The sequence below is a fragment of the Prionailurus bengalensis genome, chromosome B3 (assembly GCF_016509475.1).
Source record: "Prionailurus bengalensis isolate Pbe53 chromosome B3, Fcat_Pben_1.1_paternal_pri, whole genome shotgun sequence".
Lineage (NCBI taxonomy): Eukaryota > Metazoa > Chordata > Mammalia > Carnivora > Felidae > Prionailurus > Prionailurus bengalensis.
This window is the reverse complement of record NC_057355.1, coordinates 125677309-125701188: the sequence shown is the minus strand read 5'-3', so window position 1 is coordinate 125701188 and position 23880 is coordinate 125677309. Positions and strand designations below refer to the sequence as shown.

The window sequence follows — 23880 nt, the reverse complement described above, 5'->3', positions numbered from 1 at the left end:
AGAATAAAACAAATATGAAAGTGTGACTGGTTCTGTTTATCCAAAGAGATGCAAAGCACAAGTGTTTGGGATTCAGCAGCCTCCTTCCTTTGAGTCAAGCTTCTACAGAAGCCTCTAAAAACAAACAGACGCCCTTTGGAAACATTTTTAAAATGCAAATATAAAGTGTAATTTTTGAGTTCAAGTGCCCAAATTTTACTCTGTGACAAAGTTTTATAAAAACTTGGTAGAGAAAATGAGCCAACTGAGTGTTACAAATTTTATAAATTGTTCCCACAAGGGGGGAATTTATTTTATGTGTCTCCATATACCAGCCCCTTTGCAGTGGACTCCATGAAAAGCAACACTTCCAGAAAATATCCCTTAGGGCCTTTGTCACAGTCTGAACCGTGGGCTCCATGAACACTGCGGCTGATGAAAGAATGGCTTATGTTTTCTTATGAAAAATGAAAAACATCTAAGCCTGTTACGATGTTTTGCAGTGTTGAGCTTGTCTGGGAGTTTTTGCCACGCTTCCGGAGTAGTCAACTGTCACCTTACAATTTGTGGCAGTTTCATTTGGGTTACAGTTTAAGTAATTACTTCAGGACCAGTCTCTTTTATGTGTGCATCTACTTATTCTCCTCAGTCACGTCCCTGGATAGGCCTCAAACTTTGGATAAATAATAGTGTGTCTGCCATTTGAGCTGCTATAGCAAAACTACCATAGACTGAGTGTCTTAAACTAGAAACCTTTATTTCTCACAGTTCTGGAGACTAGGAAGTCTAGGGTCTAGGCAGTTTGACTGTCTATGTTCAGTAGTAATGTTGGCAGATTCAGATTCAGTATCCAGCCACTTCCTGGATCATAGGAGCAGAGACAGTACACTCTGGAATCTTTTTTTAAGGGTACTAGCCCATTCAGGAGGGCTCTACCCTCATGACCGATCACTTACTTAGGGCCCCATCTCCTATTAACACATTTGGGATTAGGATTTCAACCTGTGAAATTTGGGGGGGACACAAGTATTCAGGCCATTAACACTCCATTTTTCTGCCTCCTGATAACAATGACAGTTGTGAAAACAGTGTTCTAAGGAATGTCTATAGTGTGCAATAGTTTTGGGAACAAATGGTTAGCAATAATACATTTCTGGTTGGAACCATTTCCATTGACTGTGAAATCTCTGAGGTTCTAGGGGTGCCTGGGTAGCTCAGTTGGTTAAGCATCCAACTTTGGCTCAGGTCATGATCTCACAGTTCATGAGTTCGAGCCCCACGTCAGGCTATGTGTTGACAGCTCAGAGCCTGGAACCTGCTTCAGATTCTGTGTCTCTCTCTCTCTCCTCCCCTGCTCACATTCTCTCTCTATCAAAAAATGAATAAACGTTAAAAAAATTAAAAATAAAACAAATCTCTGAGGTTCTAAGTATTAATAGAAGATCATTGTAAGCAACAATAGTTCTCACTTGTAGAGCTGTCTCCCATCCTTATCTCTGGCACATTCTCCAGAATGTAAAGAAATATTGCAAAAGATTTCCCCAGACTGGGGTCTTGAAAACTCACTAATATTATGTTTTAATTATTAACGAATACTGATTTAGTAAGTGTTAGTTCCTGTCAAGGTTTTGCTAAATCGATCCAAAAGGGTGATGGTCTGTGCATCAAAAGAGAAGAAAAAAATGACCCTCTGGCCTGTTAATGAATGATATTAGTGGTGGACAATACTTTTGTGTCATACACTGCTGAAACTTCTAAATGTATGTCATTGATTCCTTGTGATACTTCTAGAAGATAAATACTTTTATTTTCATTTTACAGATGAAGAACATCCCTGGCTTGCTCAGCCAGTAGTTGGCAGGGCTAGTACTTACACTAGAATCTGCCTGTCTTCTGTACTACTGTGTTTCAATGCCTCCAGAGCTTATGGAGAACACAACCTCCACACTTTGTTTGTTTGTTTAGGTTCTTGGCCTCTGTTTCTTTGGATTTCTTCCATCTTTTTCTTCTAAGAGAATGATTCATTGAAAAATATATTAAGAATTTGGTGTGGTAAAATACTAACTCACCTCTTAGCTTCTTAAGAAAAGACTATAAGAAGGTAAATGACTTGTACAAAATGCATTAAATAAATCAGATAATAGTGGGGACTAATATTAGTGAAACTCCTTACTGCTTTTCTATTTAACTTTAAAACTATTTACAAACCCTTAGGCTCTAAGATTTATGTATACATGGCAACTGGGCTGTGTGTGTGTGTGTGTGTGTGTGTGTGTGTGTGTGAGTGTGTGTGAGTGTGTGTGTTTGTCTCTTGGCATGTGAGGAAACTTTCAATTCCTGGTGCACGATTATGAGCAATCCAGTAATCTCAAACACTTCTAGGAAGGAGAAGGGTCATTTTTCTTTTTCCATTCTGCACCTTTTCTTTTTGCTTATTCATCATGCTTTAAACAAACAGACCAAAGAAAGTTGTTACTAAAGCCCTCCTTGGGCTTCTTCAATTTCAGTTTTAAACCAGGTTCAAAATATTCTGGCAAAAATTAAAGGCAACATTGAAAACGTTTGCATAAATTTTGAATTGTGGAAAAAGTGATAAAACTAAAATGAGCTGAAAGAATGAGTAATAAGCATCTCTTCATATCTTTGTCTTTTTATCATAATCACTGATGATTTGGGTTTTTAAAAATTGATTCTGAAGTGCATTCCTTTTCCAGAGTATCTGCATTACACTTACTCTTCTAAATTTAATTTGTTAGAAGTTTAATATTTACTTTTAAAAGTGTGAAGGCTTATTAGCATGCTAATAAATAACATTTAATGTCTATTAACAGTACTTCTATATTTGCTCATAAAATGGAATAGAAAAATATTACCTACAAGAGATTCCATGCCTTTACTACATTCTGGGTGTAATTGAAATCCCTAGTTCTCATTTCACTGTTAGAAAAGAACTAATAAATTTGTCACCAGTAAAACAGGGGTGGGGGAGCAGAGGCCATTTATGAGCTCTGTAATGAATCTAACTCCTGCAGCCTAGACCTGAAAGAATTGGGAGACCAGCACAATAGAGGTGCCATTTAGCTGTACAGCATCACAGCTAATTAAGTTTAGATCTTTGCTTTTCTTTACCCTTTTTTCTGATATTTCCCCAGTGGTATTGGCTGTGTGTCTTCAAATGGCCTAATATCACACCTAGAAATAGAAGCAGTTGCAACTCACTTAAGAAACGCATATGGCAAAAATACAATCCCTTTTGAGGATATGGTAAATAACTGTAAGAATGTGTGCAAATAATGGTTTTTATTTGAACATTAAATTTTATTGTGATATAGTATGTGTTTTGTTACACTGTCACCTGACATCTATTAAAATTAGGGTTCTGGAATGCTGTTCTGGCCTGTGTAATTTTGAGAAAGAGGCTCTAGAACACTCCTCCAGTATGAAACCTAACCTCTGCCACACACAAAATATAGTTCTCATGGTAATAAAAAAAGGTATCATCTTTATAGACACATATATATAAATATACACATATATGTATTTCTTAATGTGCAGTCTCAGCTCAACCACAATGTGGAATTCACTACATTTAATGTCTTTGAGTCTACTTCTCTGACTTTCAAAATGAATGAAATTAATAATGTTGACCTATTGAGAGTTTTGGGGAATGTCAAATGAAAAATACTGTCAGCACATAATAAGCTTGCAATAAATAGTGTTGAGTTTTATGATACTGCTAATTTAAAAGGATATTTTAATATCCAGTGTCCCTGTCACTCCTGAAATTAAACAAACCCAGGACCTTTGCATTTGCTACTTCCTCTCTCTGTAATGCTTTCCCTTAGCTCTTTCAGTGATGGCTCATTGTCATCCTTTGAGTTTCAGCTCAAATGTCACCTCTTCATGGACATTTAACCTGGCCAAACTGTCTAAAGTAAATCTCTGCCCTCACTCTCCATCATGGTGTTTGAGTGTCCTCTTTATTTATCTCTTAGTCTACTCCTTTCGAATATAAACTCAATGAAGGCAGAGAGACCTTATCTCCCTTGTTGATAACTGTGCACCCAATGTCCAACAAAGTATCTGCCTCAATAAGTGTGAATGAATGGATGAATTAATTAAATGAATAAATGAGTGAAAGGGAGGGAAGGAGGGAAGAACAAAGGAAAGACATTGGAAGGAATGAATAAAAATGATGGATAAAAGGAATAAAGGACAAAAAAAAGAAACTTTCATGGCCTGAGGAATGATTTATATTCTGGATATATATATTTATGCATATACAACTTTTAAACGTTATTTTTTTAATGTTTATTTCTTTTTGAGAGAGAGCACAAGCAGTGAGGGAGGAAGGAGAGAGGGGGACAGAGGATCCAAAGTGGGCTCTGTGCTAACAGCAGAGAGCCTGATGTGGGGCTGGAACTCACGAACCATGAGATCATGACCTAAGCCAAAGGTGGACTCTTAACTGACTGGCGCCCAGGCACCTGTAAATGTTATTTTAAAGTTTAGGGGCACCTGGGTGGCTCAGTCAGTTAAGCGTCGGACTTCAGCTCAGGTCATGATCTCACGGTCTGTGAGTTCGAGCCCCGCGTCACGCTCTGTGCTGACCGCTCAGAGCCTGGAGCCTGTTTCAGATTCTGTGTCTCCCTCTCTCTGACCCTCCCCCATTCATGCTCTGTCTCTCTCTGTCTCAAAAATAAATAAATGCTAAAAAAATTTTTAAAAAATAAATAAAGTTTAAAATTTGGGTAAAATTTTTCTGATTCCTGTCGTCTTTCATTTCTTGTCCTTGGTCAATGTGTTTTCACCTTACCTTCTCCTTCCAGAAGCTTACAGGGGTTGTTTTGCTATAGGGTGACCTCCTTCTGTGAGACAGTAAGTAATTTTGTGAAGGGCCAGATTCTAAATATTTTCAATTTTACAAGCTATGTGCTGTCTCCCAACGACTCACCTCTGCCACTATAGAAAGAAAGCAACCATAGACAATATGTAAAGAACTGAATGGACTGTGTTCCAATAAAAATAATTTAGGGAAACTGAAATTTGAATTCCATGTAATTTTCACATGTCATAAAATATTATTCTTACTTTGATTTTTCTTCAGCCAAATAAAAGCGTAAAAGCCATTTTTAGCTCACGGACCTATAAAAACAAGCAGCAGGTTAGAACGGACTTAGAATGAACTAGTTTAATGGTTTTCTCTCCCAAGACTGTTGCCTTTTAAAAGATGAACTAGATTGGGGGAGGCAAGAATAAATTTCTATTGGTAGAATTTCTAATAATTTTGCAAATGGGAGAAAAGCATAATTTTGAGTGATCAGACCTTCCTGAACTCCGAAAATCACACTGTATCAGTGGTCCGTTGTCAACAAGTAAGTTGTAAGTGTTAAAAGCAGCTTTCATTACTGACTAAAGTTGCCCAGGTGTGCCTGCTAGCAAACTCCCACCTTATTTATTCCTTCCCATTGTAGACTTTGGAGTTTAGGATTAGTTACATCTAACGATGTTTGATGTGAAAGCAAGACAGTCTGAGGATACTTGAGCTCTATAATCCTGAAGAATAAACTGTTTTCAACTTCAAGTAATGATTTCCCTAAAATTTGTGCATGTAAGTTGAGTAAGGAATTATTTGGGGAAACATTTTAAGAGCACAGTGTGACATAATTTTCTAAATGCAGAAATTAAAAATTCATTAAAAATTATTATAGTTGTATTAGTGTTATCTTTATAGCTATGACTATTAATAGTGCTTTCAAATGTTTTAAGACAATAGAGCTTTCCAACTTTTTTTTCTTTACTCACATCTCTCTCAAACAGCCAAAGCAACTGTTTAAAATTCCATCTTGGGAAGATGCTAGTCAGACTGCAATGAAAAATCAGAATGAAGCTCAATTTGAAGAAAAAGCAGTTAAGTATTTCATAGGTAGGAATATTTAGGATATTTGGAACTGAATAGTCAAAATACGTCTGCTTTATTTTAGGACATGCAGGTTAAGTCAGCCTTCAGGTATGCATCTCAGAAGTGTAACTAGAAACTAAGTTGTTGGGGTTTTTCCTCGGTTTTCTTGGATACTAAGAACAGTGCACCATTGATGGTCAGAGTACAGATAATCTGAGGCTAATTTTAAATCCTTTAACTACCTTTCCCTTCCTACCTGTGCTTGTATATCAGGAAATGGAGATTAATAATAGTTTTGATCTTAGTCAAATGGAATAGGAAGCAAGGAAAACCTTACTCGTGTCAGCCAAATACATTATTTTGAAACCATCTGCTTATGTCTGATTATCAGCACCCTCCTCTTTAGTATAGAACAGTGAGAGGTAACTGTACAGAAGCCCACGGAAGGAGTATGGGAATGAGGGTGAGACTCATGACTCATGTCTGCATGTAAATTGAGATGAGGATTATTGGAATTGCTCAAAGGTAAGCAATTTAATTACGAAGGTGGACTGTTTGCTTGTACCATTTCATGGCTCAGTTTGTGACCTGAGTGATAGTCAACCATCGAGTGCTAGGGTTGAAATATTCAGGAAGAAGGAGCTTGGGACATTGGGTTCCATGTGGGTTTCTTTGTGAATATTCTTCACCTGGAATCCCAGAGGATGTGTGCCCTTGAGGGAATCAAAGGAGATGGCAGCCTCAGGGAGTCTCATTAGGCCAGCTATGTTTGGTGACAGTCAAATACACACGCTGAAAGAAAAAGCATACCTTACTGTTTCCCACAAATTCTTCCTGACACAAACCTACTCATAAATTATGCCATAATCACTACTGCAGTATGATTTGCATAAGAGTTCAGAGCATATTCAGCTGATATATGACTAACCTCACCACTGGAGACATGTACTTTACTTTTTTAAATGTAAATCTTTGGGGGGGAAATACAGTGTGTTGGTTTCTGGGTTGCTGGTTTTCTCCCTCTACTACTCAACTTCTGTGTGTGCATCTCTTTTGAGGGGACAGTCTTTGAAATTACATTGGTTGTCATTTGCATTGCCCCTAGCCACCATCATAGCCTTTATATTATCTGCAAATAATTTTTAGTTGTTCCCCAGTCCAGATGTCATTCACTGAACTCTTGTTACCCATTATCAGCAGACTCACCGTGGAATTGCACAGTTCTGGGAAAAAGACAGTTCTGTGTCTTCTGCCCTCTATTTGGTTTGTAGTCTTAACCTCTAGCCACCTGTGAACCACATTGTACGTTAAAGAGGAATCTTAATTTGATTCTTCATTTTAAAGGTAAAAAAAAAGGAAACCTCATTGCTTTGTTCTGTGATCTGAAACACAAAGGGTAAATCTGAGAGGTTTTGGTGTTAGTGTTACACAACCGACTGGAAGTGTTTACAGGGATTTCAAGCAAAACCCTACTTCGCCTCTCAGGCTGCATTTTCCAGCGTGAAATCTGTCAAAATAAATCACCACAGCTCCATTTTCCATATCTTCCTCTTCCCCACCACACAGACACATGCACACATCCCACTTTGGTGTAGGCGCAATCTCCAACCTCTCTGAACAAGGTCAAACAGTGCCAAAGTATAAGGGTCAGTGATCACCTCTCAAGATCGAAAACCAAAAATGCAACCAGAGTGTTGCCCAGGAAACCTACAGAACAGCTGGCTGCCTCCCATCTCTATCATTGGTAGTAGATGAGAGAATAGATCAGGGATGTGGAGCACATATTTTGACTCTGTTCGTAAATCCTGTTTCTGATTCTATCAGGGACTTGTCACACCCCTAGTGAAAAGCAGGTAATGAGGAAAGTTACTGGGTACTCCCTCTAGGTTAGGAAATGACACATACCTTTAAACCGGCTTTTCTGGATAAGTCAACATGTTGAAGGGCGTACTTACAGCTTTTTAGACAAAATGTTGATACCTTGCTGCGTTTTTCTTTTCAGCGTTTCCGTTTTGTTAGTTTGGATCCTGTAGTAGATTATTTGAAAACGGCACATAAGCAGCTAGAGAAATGAATTAACAAAGATAGACTACATGTGGGGCACCTGGGTGGCTCAGTCAGTTAGGTGTCCAACTTCGGCCCTGCGCCGAAGGTCGTGACCCTGCGCTTTGTGGGTTTGAGCCCGGTGTCAGGCTCTGTGCTGACCGCTCAGAGCCTGGAACCTGCTTCGGATTCTGTGTCTCCCTCTTTCTCTGCCCCTCCCCTGCTTGCACTCTATCTCTCTGTCTCCCAAAAATAAATAAATATTTTTAAAAAATTTTTAAGATAGACTACACATATCTAAAAGATGGGTACAACGAACTCTGGATGATCAGGAAACCACTGCAAGCTGCTCTAATGCCACTTATTCTAAAAGTTTTTCTTAAGTGTCCAGTAATTTTATCTGACTTTTAAGTAACATGCAACTTTATGTATAGATCATTGTTTCCTTTGATGTATTCAAGGTCAAATTATGCTATATTTTGAAGCTTTTTTTGGTGTGGCAACATTAAGGTTGTTTGCAGTTTTTAGCTCTTTATTTTGTTTCAATTTATTTTAAATCCCTACGTGAAACACCTTTTTTTTTTTTTAGTTTATTTATTTATTTTGAAAGAGAGAGAGCATGAGTGGGGAGGGGCAGAGAGAGAGAGGAGAGAGAATCCCAAGCAGACTCTGCACTGTCAGCATGGAGCCCACTGAGCCTAAATCAAGAGTCAGACATTTAACTTGACTGAGCCATCCAGGCACCCCAAAACACTCATTTTATTGCCATATGGAAATTCATAGAGAAAAATGCACATATTTGTGTTTCATTTTATATCATATAAGAAGTAGTAGGTAAAGTGTGAGTATTAATTAAATAGAGTTAACAATATAAATAAGCAAGTAAATAAATAAATAAAGTTAGCATTGACAGGAAAAATGCCACACAGTGGTCTCTCTGGGTGAAGCCAAGTGTATTTTTCTTTCGGAAGAGAGGCTTTTTGGATTTAGAACAGTAATGGAGGGAGTCCCCATTGTGGATCTTTGCTTGCTTTTTGAAAATTGTTCATCCATCAGTCCTCGGGAAGTTTCCAGAATTATTCTATACTGTTAAAGATCCTTAGACTTGGAAGAGCGAGAGACTCTTGTTTTATTCTTATACCATTATTCTTATACCATTCTTATACCAATATACCATTGGTTTTCATATGCAAATGGATATATGTAAAGCGTTCTTGGGAAATGCCGCATTATTGTGATAAAATAAAGTCACTAGGCCTGTTCAGTTACACTTCGCAGAGGCAAAACTCAGATTGTTTAGACCTAGAAGGCCTCTACATCTCTTAGATGCGAGATAGACGAATCCATGTGTCTACTTGATTGGCTTGGATGAATCAAATAAACTGTTAATGACCAGGGATTCAGATACCAATGATCTATATAGCACTCATTTCCTAATTTAACCTACAAATATTTTCTCTTCTCCGATGATGCTAATGAACTAACTGCCTTGGTTCAGTTATAAATTCCAGTGTACAACCAACCCATGGTAACCAAGTAGCAAAGGCAGGTTAAGTTATGTGTTTTTATAGTACATATGCCTCTCCCTTCTTGATGTGTCAAGCCGGAATGAATTATAGTGTATTGTCTAACAGCATTATTGATACTCAGAAATTTTATGAAATATTCACTTTGTTAAGAATGGCTACCACTTCGCAGTGGAGCTCAATGACTATGCAGTGACTACATGTATAATCTTTCAGAGTAAACATTAAATGTTGCCATATCAGGTGTTTCTTAGACTTTCCCCCTCCTTAGATAGAATGAAAAGAATAGTGGAAAGGAGATTATCCGGTCACAAAAAATCTGTATCAACAAAACAGGTTTTCTTCCCCCAAGCACTTTTTCTTCAAAATATTGAAGGAATTTTTTCCTTTGTTTTTTGTTTAACCTTCCACTCCCAATTGTTTCTTTCCTTGTTACTAGTGTTATTTTTTCAGAAATACTTCACACATGAGAAATGAACAGATTCGATTTAATAGAATAATTTATTTATACAATATTCTTACATCTTATTTCAAGTGTTGTTTGGAGTAAAAGGACTTGAAGGCCCATCGGTGGGACCCTAAGAGTCTGCGATTCTCCTAAAAGTGCGTGCAGAATTATGTGTATGTTGTGGATAATGTACATTTTCCTGGGGAGAAGATCAAATTTCCTCAGACCAAAGTTCCTGACTACAAAAATAAGAACCACTGATGTATCGAAACCACCTGAAACAGCATGACTGTAGTGAGAGTATCTTCACTATTTCTGGAGGCTGTTTTCTCTCTCAGCCCCTCCCACCTTCTAACCCTCCTTTCAATGCCCCAGTACTTTTCTTTTCAGGATCCAAGTGTGGAAGTGTGTGTTCATGCTGGGGGAGGGGGGCAAGTGTTGAGCCTTCAGGTTGGACTTGAAGGTAAACTGGGTTGAAATGAAAATTGGAGATTATACAATAAGAACAAAACACTGTGGCTGCCCTTCTGGTGAGAGTGGGAGAGGTTAAGACCAATATAATTTATTGTGGTGTAGTTATATGTCCATTCTAGGACATATACTGGCATTTGTTTCCTGGGCTGTGTCAATGCCACAGCGCTGGCTAAAGTTACCTCTGTTTTGCTAAGAACATGAGAGGAAGTATGAAAATATTTTGTTAGAGAATAAATACTTGCAGTAGCCTAATTTTTTTTATATACAGAATTATAATAACTAACCTTATCTGCCAAAAAAGAAGTCAAACATTTAAATTTTCAGAAAGCATTTCTTAAATTTTCAAAGCAAGTTAGTAAGTTCATAAAGACTAGGAGTAGTTTCTTTTTATTTATTGCCCACAATTAAGACCAAACAACTCTACAATCTAGACGAGTCTCACTAACTGGCTATGATGGCTGGTATTCTATTAGCCACTGTTGATTGGCAAATTGAATTATTTAAATTCAGGTTAATGAACTGAATTGTCTGTTTCCCTAATTTTCTCATTTTGGTAACATATTACATTTTTCATAGAAAGCTGTCTCAATACCAATTTGGAATGAAATGGGTTATAGATGAAAAGACGTCAGTAAGTTGCACTGAAATAAATCATGTATTCATCTTTATACTTCAACAAAATGGAGTTTTCTTTGACCAATTGTGTTCATAGTCTGAAAGACTAGGCACATATCTTAGCTTGGATTGCTATAATAAATTGCCACAGACTGGGTGGCTTAAACAACAAACGTTTCTCATAGTTCTGGGGATGAGGAGTCCAAGATCAAGGTGCTGGCAGAGTCGGTCCTGGTGAGGCCCCTCTTGCTGGGCCTCTTGTAGATGGCCAACTTTTCTCATTATGCCCTTATGTGGCAGAGAGCAGAAAGAGAAGCAGACTTTCTTGTGTCTCTTCTTATAAGGTCACTGATCCCGTCATGAGGACTCTGTCCTCGTGACCTAATTGCCTGTAAAAGATCACATGTCCAGATGCCATAGCATTGGAGATTGGGGTTTCAATACATGAATTTTGTAAGGATATGAACATGCAGTCCACGACAGTGTGTATTTTTTTTAAATCTGGTAACAAATATTCAAGTAAAATGAAGACACCAATATATAAATTATATCAGTCTGTCTTTGCCAAACACTGAGATCTGAATTAGGACAGACAAAATTTAATTCTACTGTTTTGACATCATATGAAATCTCTGATTTCAAACTAGCTGTCTGTGTTCTTTTAAAATGTGCTAATCCTGAAAAACGTGAGCCCATAAATGTATGGAGAAAATTTAAGGTCCAAATAGTGGCTTTACTTATTTTTTAAAGGCTTCCAAGATGGTTCATATAAATGTGATCCTGCCCAAAGGCTATTTCTGTCTCTATAAGGTATCTAATGAGGTCTTCTGTTCAATCTGCAAAGGATGATAAAGCATTGCTGAATGGTTTTGTCCCAGATGCACTGTGAATAAGATGCCTGGTACAACAGATCAAAGCCCCCTTGAGGCATTATTATATGCATTTATTATGAAGCATTCAAAAGTGACAGTACACAAGTCACCAACAAAACAGCGGTTATTTCACGAAAATTATGGGGACGAGGGTGAGGTTCTCTCCAGTATGCCAACAAAATGCAATTAAACAGATTATGTTGCTAAGAACAGTCTGCTTTGGGCTGATTTTGCATAATATATTCACTTAACTTGTACCCACATAACCAAATGTTTAACGGGTAGAAACGTTCAACTCAGTTTCCCAATCTGAGGGTTGTGGATCATATTGCAGAAGTCCTCCAAAGGCAAGGCCTCTGTGTGTTAGGTGAGGCTGGGAGTTCGGCAGTGAGCGCCAAGTTCTTGCTGCTCCTAAGTGTCCTGGGTCCACGTGGATCCCTGTAGGACCACAAGAGACCTGAGCTGAGTGGCTCTCTGTACCAGTTCCCCCCTTTGCCTCTTAGGACAAATGATTCATTTGATTAAACAAAAAAGAAATCCAGATTTCACACATCTCCTCCCACTGCTTAAGATGAGAGAAAAGGAAGAAAAGTGGCCTTGATCTTCCTAAAAAAAGATAGCTTTCTATTTTCCTGAATCTTCAGACATTCCTCTCACAAATCCAGCATTTTTTTATTTGGTAAAGACTTCCTCCATGTATCTGTCAGCTCTGAAAAGAGCTGAGAAAATGTAGATGTCAGTTTGAGAATGCAACTGTTTACTTAATCATGTGGCATTTTTTTAACTTTATTTTTTTTGAGAGAGAGTCAGAGAGAGTGTGTGCACGCACTAGCAGGAGCATGGAGGAAGGGACACAGAGAGAGGGCGAGAGAGAGAATCCCAAGCAGGCCCTGCGCCCTCAGTGCAGAACCCAATGCAGGGCTCCATTCGACACTTGAACTCCCAAACCATGAGATCATGACCTGAGCGGCAGTCAGATGTTTAACTGACTGAGCCTCCGAGGCACACCAGTCATTTAGCTGTTTAAGTCATATTGTCAGTGGCCCTTTTTTAAAACCAAGATTTCTGTAAAACTTCTAAGATACTACAGATAAGGAAGGCCCATCTGGGTTCCAGCATGTGATAGATCTTTCTCGTTTATTTTTCCTGTATTGTTTCAGTTAACAAATTACTTCTTAATTTTAATTGATGAAGTTATTCTTATGTCTGAACTTTACTTTCCAAATCATACTTTGTGCTGTACACCTGAGGGCTGGTATGTGTGCTATAGTCCTTTTTTTATATCACTACTATTGTCTAGTTGTTTTTATAACCAAACGTGTGTAATATTTATAAATCCTTAAATAAATAATTTTACCAATGTGAAAGTGGTAAAGTATATTCTGTTTAGTAGTTATATCTGAATTTATGATATTTACTGTTAAATTAAGTCTTACAGTCCTAACACTAGGTGAGATAAGAAGTACAGTGATTCTTTTATGACCGTTTTGATTGTAGAAATCATCCTGAGTAGGAATTCTCATTTTTTAAATATTTTTTAAATACATTATTACCAATGGAAGATAAAGAGAAAATGTGACAGTTAAGTAAACTTGAAATGATTTTTAATGCTTTGTTTTTATAATTATATATTATGCTTTATTTGCAGGACCGTGTAAATGCATTAGAAACGGTAAGTTGGGGCATTTTCTTTCTCCTTTTGTCAGAATTACTGTTGTGTCTGGGTGTGGATTTCAGAGCACCCTCTCACCCCACCCAAAGAAGCAATTCCAGAAAGCACTTCTAAAACTACATCTAGGATTGAAAGGGGAGAGACTAAGCTAAACTATACCTGAAAGGTAGGTGGACACACACCTTTAAAATGAAAATAATAGTAAAAAAACCATCAAGAATGATGATACCAAGATGTCCTAAATTATGGAAAACATAATTAGTTTAAATGTAATCAATATCCTATCTGTTTGTTTCTGTATTTCCCAGTCACTAAAATGATTGGTTGACAAGAAGTGGAGATTGGGATCCTGCTTATACTTTGAGGTCCAGATAGTGCACCTCAGTATTTTTTGTTTTTAATTTTTTAATGTTATTTATTTTTGAGAGAGAGAGAGAGAGAGAGAGAGAGAGAGAGAGAGAGATGGAGTGTGAGCTGGGGAGGGACAGAGAGAGAGGGAGACACAGAATGAGAAGCAGGCTCCAGGCTCTGAGCTGTCAGCACAGAGCCCGATGCGGGGCTCGAACCCACAAACCGTGAGATCATGACCTGAGCCGAAGTCGGATGCTTAACCAACTGAGACACCCAGGCACCCCAACCTCAGTATTTTTGTCCATTGTTTTTACCACTACCCAAATAATGTTAAAAGCTGGTCAGCCTTTTCCTCAATACTCTTACTTGCAGGAATCTAGTATTAGGGAATACATTTCTTGAGGTGCATGAATGTAAGACGACATGCCTGCAATGTTTACTGTAAAATGATTTATTTGAAATGATTTTAGAGAAAAAGGGACAACCTCGTTTGACAATACAGTAATGAATAGTTAAAGTGTGGGCTTTCCACCCAACATGCCACTATGGTTATGGAAAGGGCTTGTACTAGAAGACAAATTAAAAAATAAAATAAAATTGTGTCTGCTTCAATAATAACATGTAATGGTAGGCATATGAATAAAGAGTAGAAGAGATGTAGCAAAACTCATCAGTGACTTGTTAGACATGAGTTAGGACTGTGATTTCATTCCTTTCTCTATTTTTTCAAGTTTTATAAAACATTATATTACTTTTATAAATAAACCTTTGTATAATGAAAACCATGTGAATTGAAAGAATGGTAGAATAAATTATGGTACCACCTTATGATGAAAGATTTTCAGCCGTAAAAAGTCTTATTTTTAAAAAGTAAATATTGCCATATTATGCTCCCCATAATATGGGAGCAGTATATAAAGTAGTATATATATATGTGTGTGAGGGGGAGTGTGATGCAAATATTGAGTATTTTGTGTTAAAAAAAGACTCAGAAAGCAAGCACACAAAATATTAAGAGTGGCTTGGGACTAGTGGTGATTTTTATTTTTTCTTTCTATGTTTTTAATGAATAGGAAAAAAAAAAGAAGCCTTTCAACAATATGGCCAGTAAAGAATAAAATATTTATTTTGTGAGTGTGAGGTGGAGAGATGCTAATGGGGCACATTTTAGTCCTGTGTAAGCAAGTGATTTTGATTGACAGTGTCCAGACCCTAGTGGGTAAATAATCTATTCCTTAGATTTAACTGGGCCATTTGGAAATTACACTGACCTTCTCAGTTTCAGTATGATGACATTGTAGGTGAATAAAATGTTTAGTGTTCTTCCACATATATTTTACTTACTCTTAGGAAGTGTCTTGCCAACAGGATTTGGCTTGTGAATTAAACACTCTTTTTAAAAATATGAACAAAAATAGAAATTTTGAGTGTGAGGACTTGGGTTCAGCATATAAAATGCCGCTTATACAACATTTAGCAAATCACTTGTTTCTTGATTCCCTCATCTGTAAAAATATAGATAACAATAATTAAACTTATTTTACCAAGCTGTGAGAATTAAGAGAGAAAATATATATGAACATGTTTAGGGCCAAACAAATGTTAGGTTATCATTATGTGATTGCTTATTATTTCTTATTTAATCATTTTCATTACACCAATATGCCATGCAAAACTTAAAATCATACAAGCAGAAACCAAAACCTATAAATTTTATTAGTATTTGTTAGTCTTTTTAATTTATCAATCTCTTTACTAAAAGTACTATGGAGTATGATCTTAATAAGTACCTATTCTAAGCATTCCTTTAGGAATAAAGGTAAAAATAAAAAGTCATCATGAGAAAAATAAAATCGATTAAATGGACAAGGTTTTTTACAGTGGCAGTTTTCTCAAGATGGTTTTAATTTGAAATAATTATCATAAGTAAAGCCATAAAAATGAAAATGCTCAGTAATAATGTTAATGCTCAAATATTATGAAGTCCTTTGACTTCATTTGGCATTATAAGCAGCAGATTTAATACACTTGGTAGACTATTCAACTGGTAAAGTGTTTTATAGTTCATAAAATCAAATATGCTAAAAGTAATCTCAAGATCATTTATTATTCTCTCACAACTCAGCACTTAAACCGTAGAAAAGAATTGGTGGTCTACATTTGGTTGGGTTGGTATTAATATAAGATATTGGATGTAGGGTATATGTTCTGGTAATACAAATATGCAAAAGTTCAAAACTTCATTGTTTCATTAGGAGATTTTAAAGGTTCAGTAGTTATAATAGCTGAAAATGAGATGGTCTTTTCATCATAATGAGCAACTTGAGTTGACTTGTCCCCAGTGATCTAAATACTTATGTCAGGATCATGTGTCTGTTTTTCCTCCTCTTCCTTAACTTTTCCCTCTCCTTCTTCACTAGCATGTAAGCTTCTTGGGTTAGAAATTACTTTTTACTTGCAAATGCAACCCAGGGCCTATCAAACATTCCTGATATATACTGGACAATCAGTAAACATTTGTAGAATGGATGTCAAACTGTACATATGTGACACTCACATAAGGATATGCAGGTTTACACAGAACCAGTCCCAATAGTTGAAGAAAAAAGTTCCCCGGAAGCAAATCAATTTATTATTTTCCTCTAGCCTTTTTGGTTAGGTTTAAACTTTATTTGATGTTTCACAAAAGTTCTTAGGATCTTCATTAAAGTTTAATGTGAATTTTTTAGTAATGAACCAACTCTTAACCAAAATATAACAGGCTAATACCCCAAATAAAGCTAAGTAATTACCTAAAAAACAAATCTTGATGGAGAGCCCCAGTTGATGGGCCATGGATGAGACATAGCAGTGGATATTTATTGGGTACTATATAAGGCACTGTGTTGACAATGGAAGAGAAAAGGAAAAACTATAATCAGTTCTCCAAAGGAATTTGTACTTGAATTGAGAAGTTACTTACATGTAAATAAATTAATGATGTAAGATAAAGATACATTGTCTATACTACATGAAGGAAACACAATGCATTTTATAGGAGCTTTTATAAAGAAAAAAAAGTCTTAAAGAAAAATTATAAAATAAGACATCATGGTCCAGGTTCTAGGAAAAACCATGGATTTTGTACTTTGAGGACATGATGGAGATTGGATTCATCTCTGAAAGTGGAGAATCAGGGTCAGGCAGAAAGAGCCAGAGAAGGCATTTATGTTGGGGCTGTAATTAAACTTTGAAGATAGTAAGAAACCAAAGGGTTTGTTAAAAGACAATTTTACCAAAAAAGTAAAATTATGAAATCATGACTCTTCTACAAATATGAAATGAAATCATGACAAATGAGTTTATTTAACTCTTTACTTAATGAGAGAATGAATAAAATGTTACTGAGGCTTAAAGGAGAAAAGAACCACACATAGGTAGGCACTAGAGTTCTGACATGCATTTAAATTAGATGCAAAACTGGTTTCTTCCATTGTGGAGGAAGGAAATAAGTTGAAACTCCCCCAGACAACATTTATTTGCAAGTCTATGAACAAGACTCATTTGCATTGCTATCAGTTATCTACAACACAGAGTTAAAGTGGTAGCACAGCTATTTATTCATTTTTATTTAGCTTTTATTTTGAGCATAAAATCTTCGTTAATGTTTTATTTATTTTTGAGAGAGTGCAAGCAAAGGTGGGGCGGAGAGAGGGTCACAGAGGATCTGAAGCGGGCTCTTTGCTGACAGCAGTGAACCCGATGTAGGGCTTGAATTCATGAACCATGAGATCTTGACCTGAGCCAATGTCTGACACTTAACTGACTGAGCCACCCAGGTGCCCCCATAAAATGGTTTTAAATCAGGCCTTGTGTCACGGCAGATGTAGTGTGTAGGGATGCAAATGTCCTGCTCCTGATCCAAGATGCCTGTAACCACTTCCAGCCTTTAGAGTTGCATTGTAATGAGACAAAAGGAAGAGAGAGCAGGTAATTTCCCTTTAGTAGACACTAGAATTTGAACATACTATTTCTGTCCGTTTCCTTGGGCCAGAATTTTGTGGATGATTATAACTAGCTCTAGGATTCAAAAAGAGAACCAGATAAGGCATAGACTTTTGGAAGTTTCAAAGTAAACTTCTAAATCCACTCAAGGTCAGAAAACAAACTAGAGCAGAAGTTATGAAATATATGGATGTGAATCATAATAGTAACACTGTGTTATAAAATGTGTGTGATACAGCAAAAGTAGTATTTATGGGGCGACTTCATGGCTCACATCTTTAATTAGAAAAGAAGGATGAAAAATAATGAGCTTAGCACCCAGCATAAGAAATTAAAAGGATGGCACAAAAACCTAAAAAAAAAAAAAAGGAAAAAATAGAGAAATGATTATAATTAATAGAAAGCAAACATGCAATATGCAAGCCCAGTAAAGTAAAGATGGTTGTTTAAAAAGAAAAAAACAACCAATACCCAGCATGACCGATGGAGAAAAAAAAGAGAGTAGATACAAAGGAATAATATTAGGAATGAAAAAGTGGATATTACTATAGCTATTTGAGAATGTAACCACATACCAGAGTATTGTGAATAATTTTGCAACCATATATTAGGAGAAATAACTAAATTCCCAGAAAAAAATTAATTTTCCAGAGTTAAGAAGAAATAACATGAATAGTGCCATAAGTAAATCTTTAAAAATAATAAAAAGTTTCATCAACAATTTTTAATCAATTAAGAATTTCTCCAGAAAGGGGCCACCAAGCCCAAATAATTTTTTTAGAGAAGTTCTACCAAATATTATGGGAACAGATGATTTTAATTTTACAAAAACTCTTCCAGAAACTAGAAGAAGAGGGAACATGCCAAACTCATTATGAGTTGGCATAACCTTGGAGACAAAACCAGACATAGAAAGTATAAATAAGGGAAATTAAGGGACTTTTCACGCATTAACATGGATGCAAAAATATTATACACAAAATATTAGTAAAATAAATCCAGGAATGTATTCAAAGGAGAATTCATCATGAACAAACTGGGTTTATTCCAGGAATTCAGAGTTGGTTTAATATTAGGAAATCAATCAATGTAATTCACCATATGACAGATTAAGGAGAAATAAATTTAATAAGATCATCTCAGTGGATGAATAAGAAGCATTTATTCTCATATCATTATCAAAACCTGTTTAGCAAACTTAGAAGGGAATTTACTTAATCTGAGTCATGTAAAAAAAAATCAATGCCAGACATTATCTTAGCATTTTGAAAGTCCTCATTTAAGACCAGGAACAAGGAAAGGATACCCCATTCCACAGCTTCTGTTAGATACTATACATGCAGTCCTAACCAAAGCAGTTAAACAGTTGTTATTTGCAAATAGTGTTGCTGTCTAAAAAGTTCTAGGAATTCATAGTTAAGAAAAATAGAGTTTAAGAAAGTCCATTCTCTTTCTAACTCCAGCAGCAAGTACTAATGTACCAGTACAAAAGGAACAACAAATACAAAATACATAGAAAAAAATCAAACAACAACAACAAAAATGCAAGTTCTTCACAGAGAAGATACTCCAGAATAGCCAAGATAGTTCTGAAGATGAGCTAGTTGGGGGTAGTTTTCGTACTATATATGAAATCTTATTAAAGCTATGAAAATTCAGGTAGTGTAGTCTTGGCACAGGAATATAAAAATAGGCCAGTGTAATCAAATATACGACCCATAGGCATAAATACGTGTACATGGAAATGTGATGTCTGGTACAACTGGCATCCCTGATCAGGGAAATAAGGAGGGACTTTTCAATTGCTGGTCTAGAAAAAAAGAAATTGAACCTCTATCTCAGATGCAAAACTTTAAAACAAAGTGTAGTTTAATATCTTCATGATCTTGGAACTTTGAAGGATTTCGGCGGGGGTGGGAGGGGGGATGACACTGAAAACACAGATCCTAAAAGATGTGACTGATGTGACCACGCTAAAATTAAGAACTGCTATAAGTCAAAAGACAACATAAACATAGTGAAAAGAGAAGCCACACTTAAAATATATTTGTGGCAAAATATATAGCTGAGTAGCAATTTGTATCCAAATCAATTTGTATCCAAATCTTATTGCCAACAAAGCAATTAGAAAAAAATAACCTAGATTTCAAAAATAAAAAAAGAAAAGTAAAAGAGGGTAAAAGATATGAGCAAGCATTTCAGTTGAAAAAGAAATATGTGAATATATTCAGCTTCATTAGTAAACAGGGAAATGCTAATTGAAATCACAAAGAATTGTCAATTTTCTTCAAACTGTGTGTATATATTGTATATACTCTTTTGTATCTGACACATTTCGCCAAAAAAAAAAAAAAAAAAAGGAATGGGAACATGTTAACATAACTTTTTTTTTTTTTTAATTTTATGACAAAATGATTAATGCTGACCCTGAGGGTAATGTTCAGAGATAGCTGGTGAGTTAGTCTCCAGACTGGAGTAAAATAACCCCTAGGAGTAGGCAGAGATTTTCCAAGGGGTCTTCAGACACAGATAGTTTTAAGAGAATCGATTTTTACATCCTCAGCTTCTACATGCATTTCAAGCAGAGTCCTAAAATGACCCTGCCTGAGGAGGCCACCGTACTTTTCCTAATCAACCTCCTCTCCCTTTACAAAAGAAAGGCCTATTCTTCACCCACCCAAGGTTCCATGATGCCAGATTCCCCCAGACACTTCAAGGTGCCAAACAAGGGGCAATTTATGATTTTGATGCCTTCGAGGCTTCCTCTAATCAAGTCACTAAGGTAAGGCTTCTTGTCCTCGTTAGTCATACATATATTTTTGATAAGATGGTTTTATTAGATATATGTGGTATTGGGAATATATATTCTGAAATTGATATATATTGTTGATAGATGTTGCGGAGGAATAATGACAATTTATTTAATGACCTCACCTCTTTTACCCCCCTACTATAATCAGGAACAAATGTATAGCTCCTGAGAACAAAACTGAGGGTTGGAAAGAAGTAATTGAAAGTGTCTTCTTTTATTCAGGTGACAAACTTTGGCCTGGCTCCATGCCTTATTTATCTGTCTTAGAATTATAATTCAAAAAGTGGTTGTCACAGAGCATATTAACACATTTATAGAACTGAAAAATCAAGTCTGACTTTTTTCTGCCAGAAAGTTAGCCTGATTTGGCTGATTGGTTTGACATAAGGACTAGCTTTGCCAATCTGCAACTCTAGGGTTTTAATGAAAATATATTTAATGCTAATATAAAAGTATTTTTTTAAGTTTATTTTTGAGAGAGGGAGAGCATGCATGTGTGCAAGTACATAAGCAGGGGGTGGGGGGGTCGGGGGTGGGACGGGGGGCGCAGAGAGGGAGAGAGAGAGAGAAAGAGAGAGAGAGGGAAAGAGAGGGAAAGAATCCTAAGCAGGCTCTGTGTTATCAGCACAGACCCTGATGCTGGGCTCGAACTCACGAACCATGAGATCATGACCTGAGCTGAAATCAAGAGTCAGATGCTTAACCTACTGAGCCACCCAGGCACCCCTAAAACAAAAGTATTAAAAATGTATACTGAGAGAATGGTATTAACATTAATATTTTTAGTTTTCTTCATACTTTCTTCATATGTAGAATTCAGCAAAATGCCTCTAAGTGAAAAAAACAGTTGTAGTCATTTGATAAGTCTTGGTAAATAAAGCCTCTTTCATATACCTTCCAAAACAGAAAGTGAGTGACTTTAATAACTACATTATAGTCCTTTGGCAAGTCAAGTAGTTTCTAATTCTTTGCTTTCAACAAAACTGAAAGAGGACCTAATCAAGCTGATAGATCATTAAAATTAATTTTTGATGACAGATCACTATGTAATATTTGCCATAAAACTAGGAAGGCAACTGAGTGACATTGTTATAACAAAACCACTTTCATTCTCATGTACTGTTACATGGGAACAAGATTTCTCAGTGATTAAATCTACAGAAACAAACAAAAAAGAAATAGAAGTGAAATGGATCCCTGTCTTATTCAAGCAAAAGTTAGCACTTACTTATGGATACATGAACTAATTGAGTACAAGAGAAAACTAGGCAGTATCCATCCATTAAGGGATATACTTTTGGAAGCTTTGGAGTCCTTATACATTTTACATTAATATTTCTTCTCAAAAACTTTGATATATAATATTAGTTATAATGAGAATTTAGGCAATAAAAATATATAACACTTAAAGCATTATGGTCACAGGGCATTTTAAAAATCAGTTTTTTCTAAATATACATTTTTGTTACAGACAAGGATGAAGTATGATAGGATAACCAATACAAAAGACTTCCAAACATAAGTATATTTTATATTAGGAGAAAACTCTGTTGGGGAAAATAGATGGGAAATAAATTCAAAAGGCAAAGGAACAATATAAAATGTCTGTCTTCTAAAGAGGGTTTAATTTAGTTATTCTGTCCGTGGGTAAATGGTGGTAACAAATTACTGAAGTATTTAAAGTTTGCTGGATACGTTTATGTGAGTAATATAAGAGTTTTATTTGAAAATGTCAGTATTTACAATATTCCAGAAATTTCATCCTCTGCAACTACCTAAATTTATGATGAAAACATTTGGAAAACCTTGAAATGTGTATGGGGGGGGGGGGTGGGGAGGGATAAGGTAGACACATAGTTTAAAAAATTATTTCGAGAGTATTTACTCAAAATTTTGAAAATCATTGACTTAGAGCAAATGTGTAATTATGTAGCTATAATTTCTCAGTGTTTAATCAGCTTCTCAAATCCAAGTGACCTAAAACAATCCAATGTCCCTTGTTTTCAATGTATACTTAAAGAGATGATATAACTTACAGGATAAATCCTAATATGTAGCAATATGGAGAAATATATACATAAATTTACCTATATTGGGAAAAATTACAAAATGCTGGGAAACTCTTAGAAATATAGGTTTTATTTAAAAAGAAAAAAGAAGGGGCGCCTGGGTGGCGCAGTCAGTTAAGCGTCTGACTTCAGCCAGGTCACGATCTCACGGTCCGTGAGTTCGAGCCCCGCGTCAGGCTCTGGGCTGATGGCTCGGAGCCTGGAGCCTGTTTCCGATTCTGTGTCTCCCTCTCTCTCTGCCCCTCCCCCGTTCATGCTCTGTCTCTCTCTGTCCCAAAAATAAATAAAAACGTTGAAAAAAATTTAAAAAAATAATAAAAAAAAAAAGAAAAAGAAAAAGAAAAAAGAAAACTGTTGGATCCTTTAGCACACCCCTAAAGGATTCATTCAGGTAATATTAGTGGTAACAGATTTGAACCATGCACACCAGTTGATCTTCAAGAGTACAAGAGAATGCCAGTATGTCTCCGTGGAAATTACCAAGTAACGCTATATTCTCTCCCTTCACACATCTGCCAAAACAGTAGACAATTGCCATTGGAGTTTTTATTTTTAATTCTTTCCATCCCACCTGGAGCCAGCACTGGTTGTACTTCATCCTACTACATGTGTGATCCACTCTTCAAGCACTTAAGTTGTTGAAGAAGCATCATTGTTCTTTGTTAGAACACCAAATTCAGCTCTACGCCACTTAGGAATATATGGTGCCAATAGAGTTAACATACTTACTGAAGTGTCCTGGTTAAGCTCAGGAAGTAACTGACTTGAGTATGTAAATCTGGCCAAATAACTGTTAATTATTTGCAGTGCTTCTTCTAAGTATTTGTAAGAATCTTAAAGCTAAGTAAAACTTGCCTTTATCTCTTTATAAAGCCAGAACTTGCTGTTTCAAAACCAAAGATCAAGCTAGGTTCATTTTTGGTTTTGCCAAGACTATGAGCCTCTCATTGAAGTTGCCTGAAAGGTTTAGTCAAATTGGCTTTACACCAAATAAAACGCAGTGTGCTCTGTACAGTTTTGACCCAGAATCAGGTGAATCTCAGCAGTTTTGGCTGAGCTACATTGTAAAATTTTGGATTTGTTCAAACTTGACACTTCCTGGGAACCCATTCAAACTGAAACCGGAAAAAGGT

The 23880-nt window shown here is 36.3% G+C and overlaps 1 protein-coding gene across 4 annotated transcripts in view; it reads left to right on the top strand.

Moving 5' to 3' along the window:
- Positions 1-23880, top strand: part of CEP128 (centrosomal protein 128) — a 394462-nt gene that overhangs the window by 326096 nt on the left and 44486 nt on the right. For 2 of the 4 annotated variants that reach the window (XM_043556771.1, XM_043556770.1), the window contains exons 21-22: positions 5800-5889; positions 13508-13531. In XM_043556771.1, coding sequence (XP_043412706.1) covers positions 5800-5889; positions 13508-13531 — 114 coding nt within the window. The remainder of the gene's footprint in view (positions 1-5799; positions 5890-13507; positions 13532-23880) is intronic. The other 2 variants (XM_043556773.1, XM_043556772.1) reach the window with 1 other exon arrangement.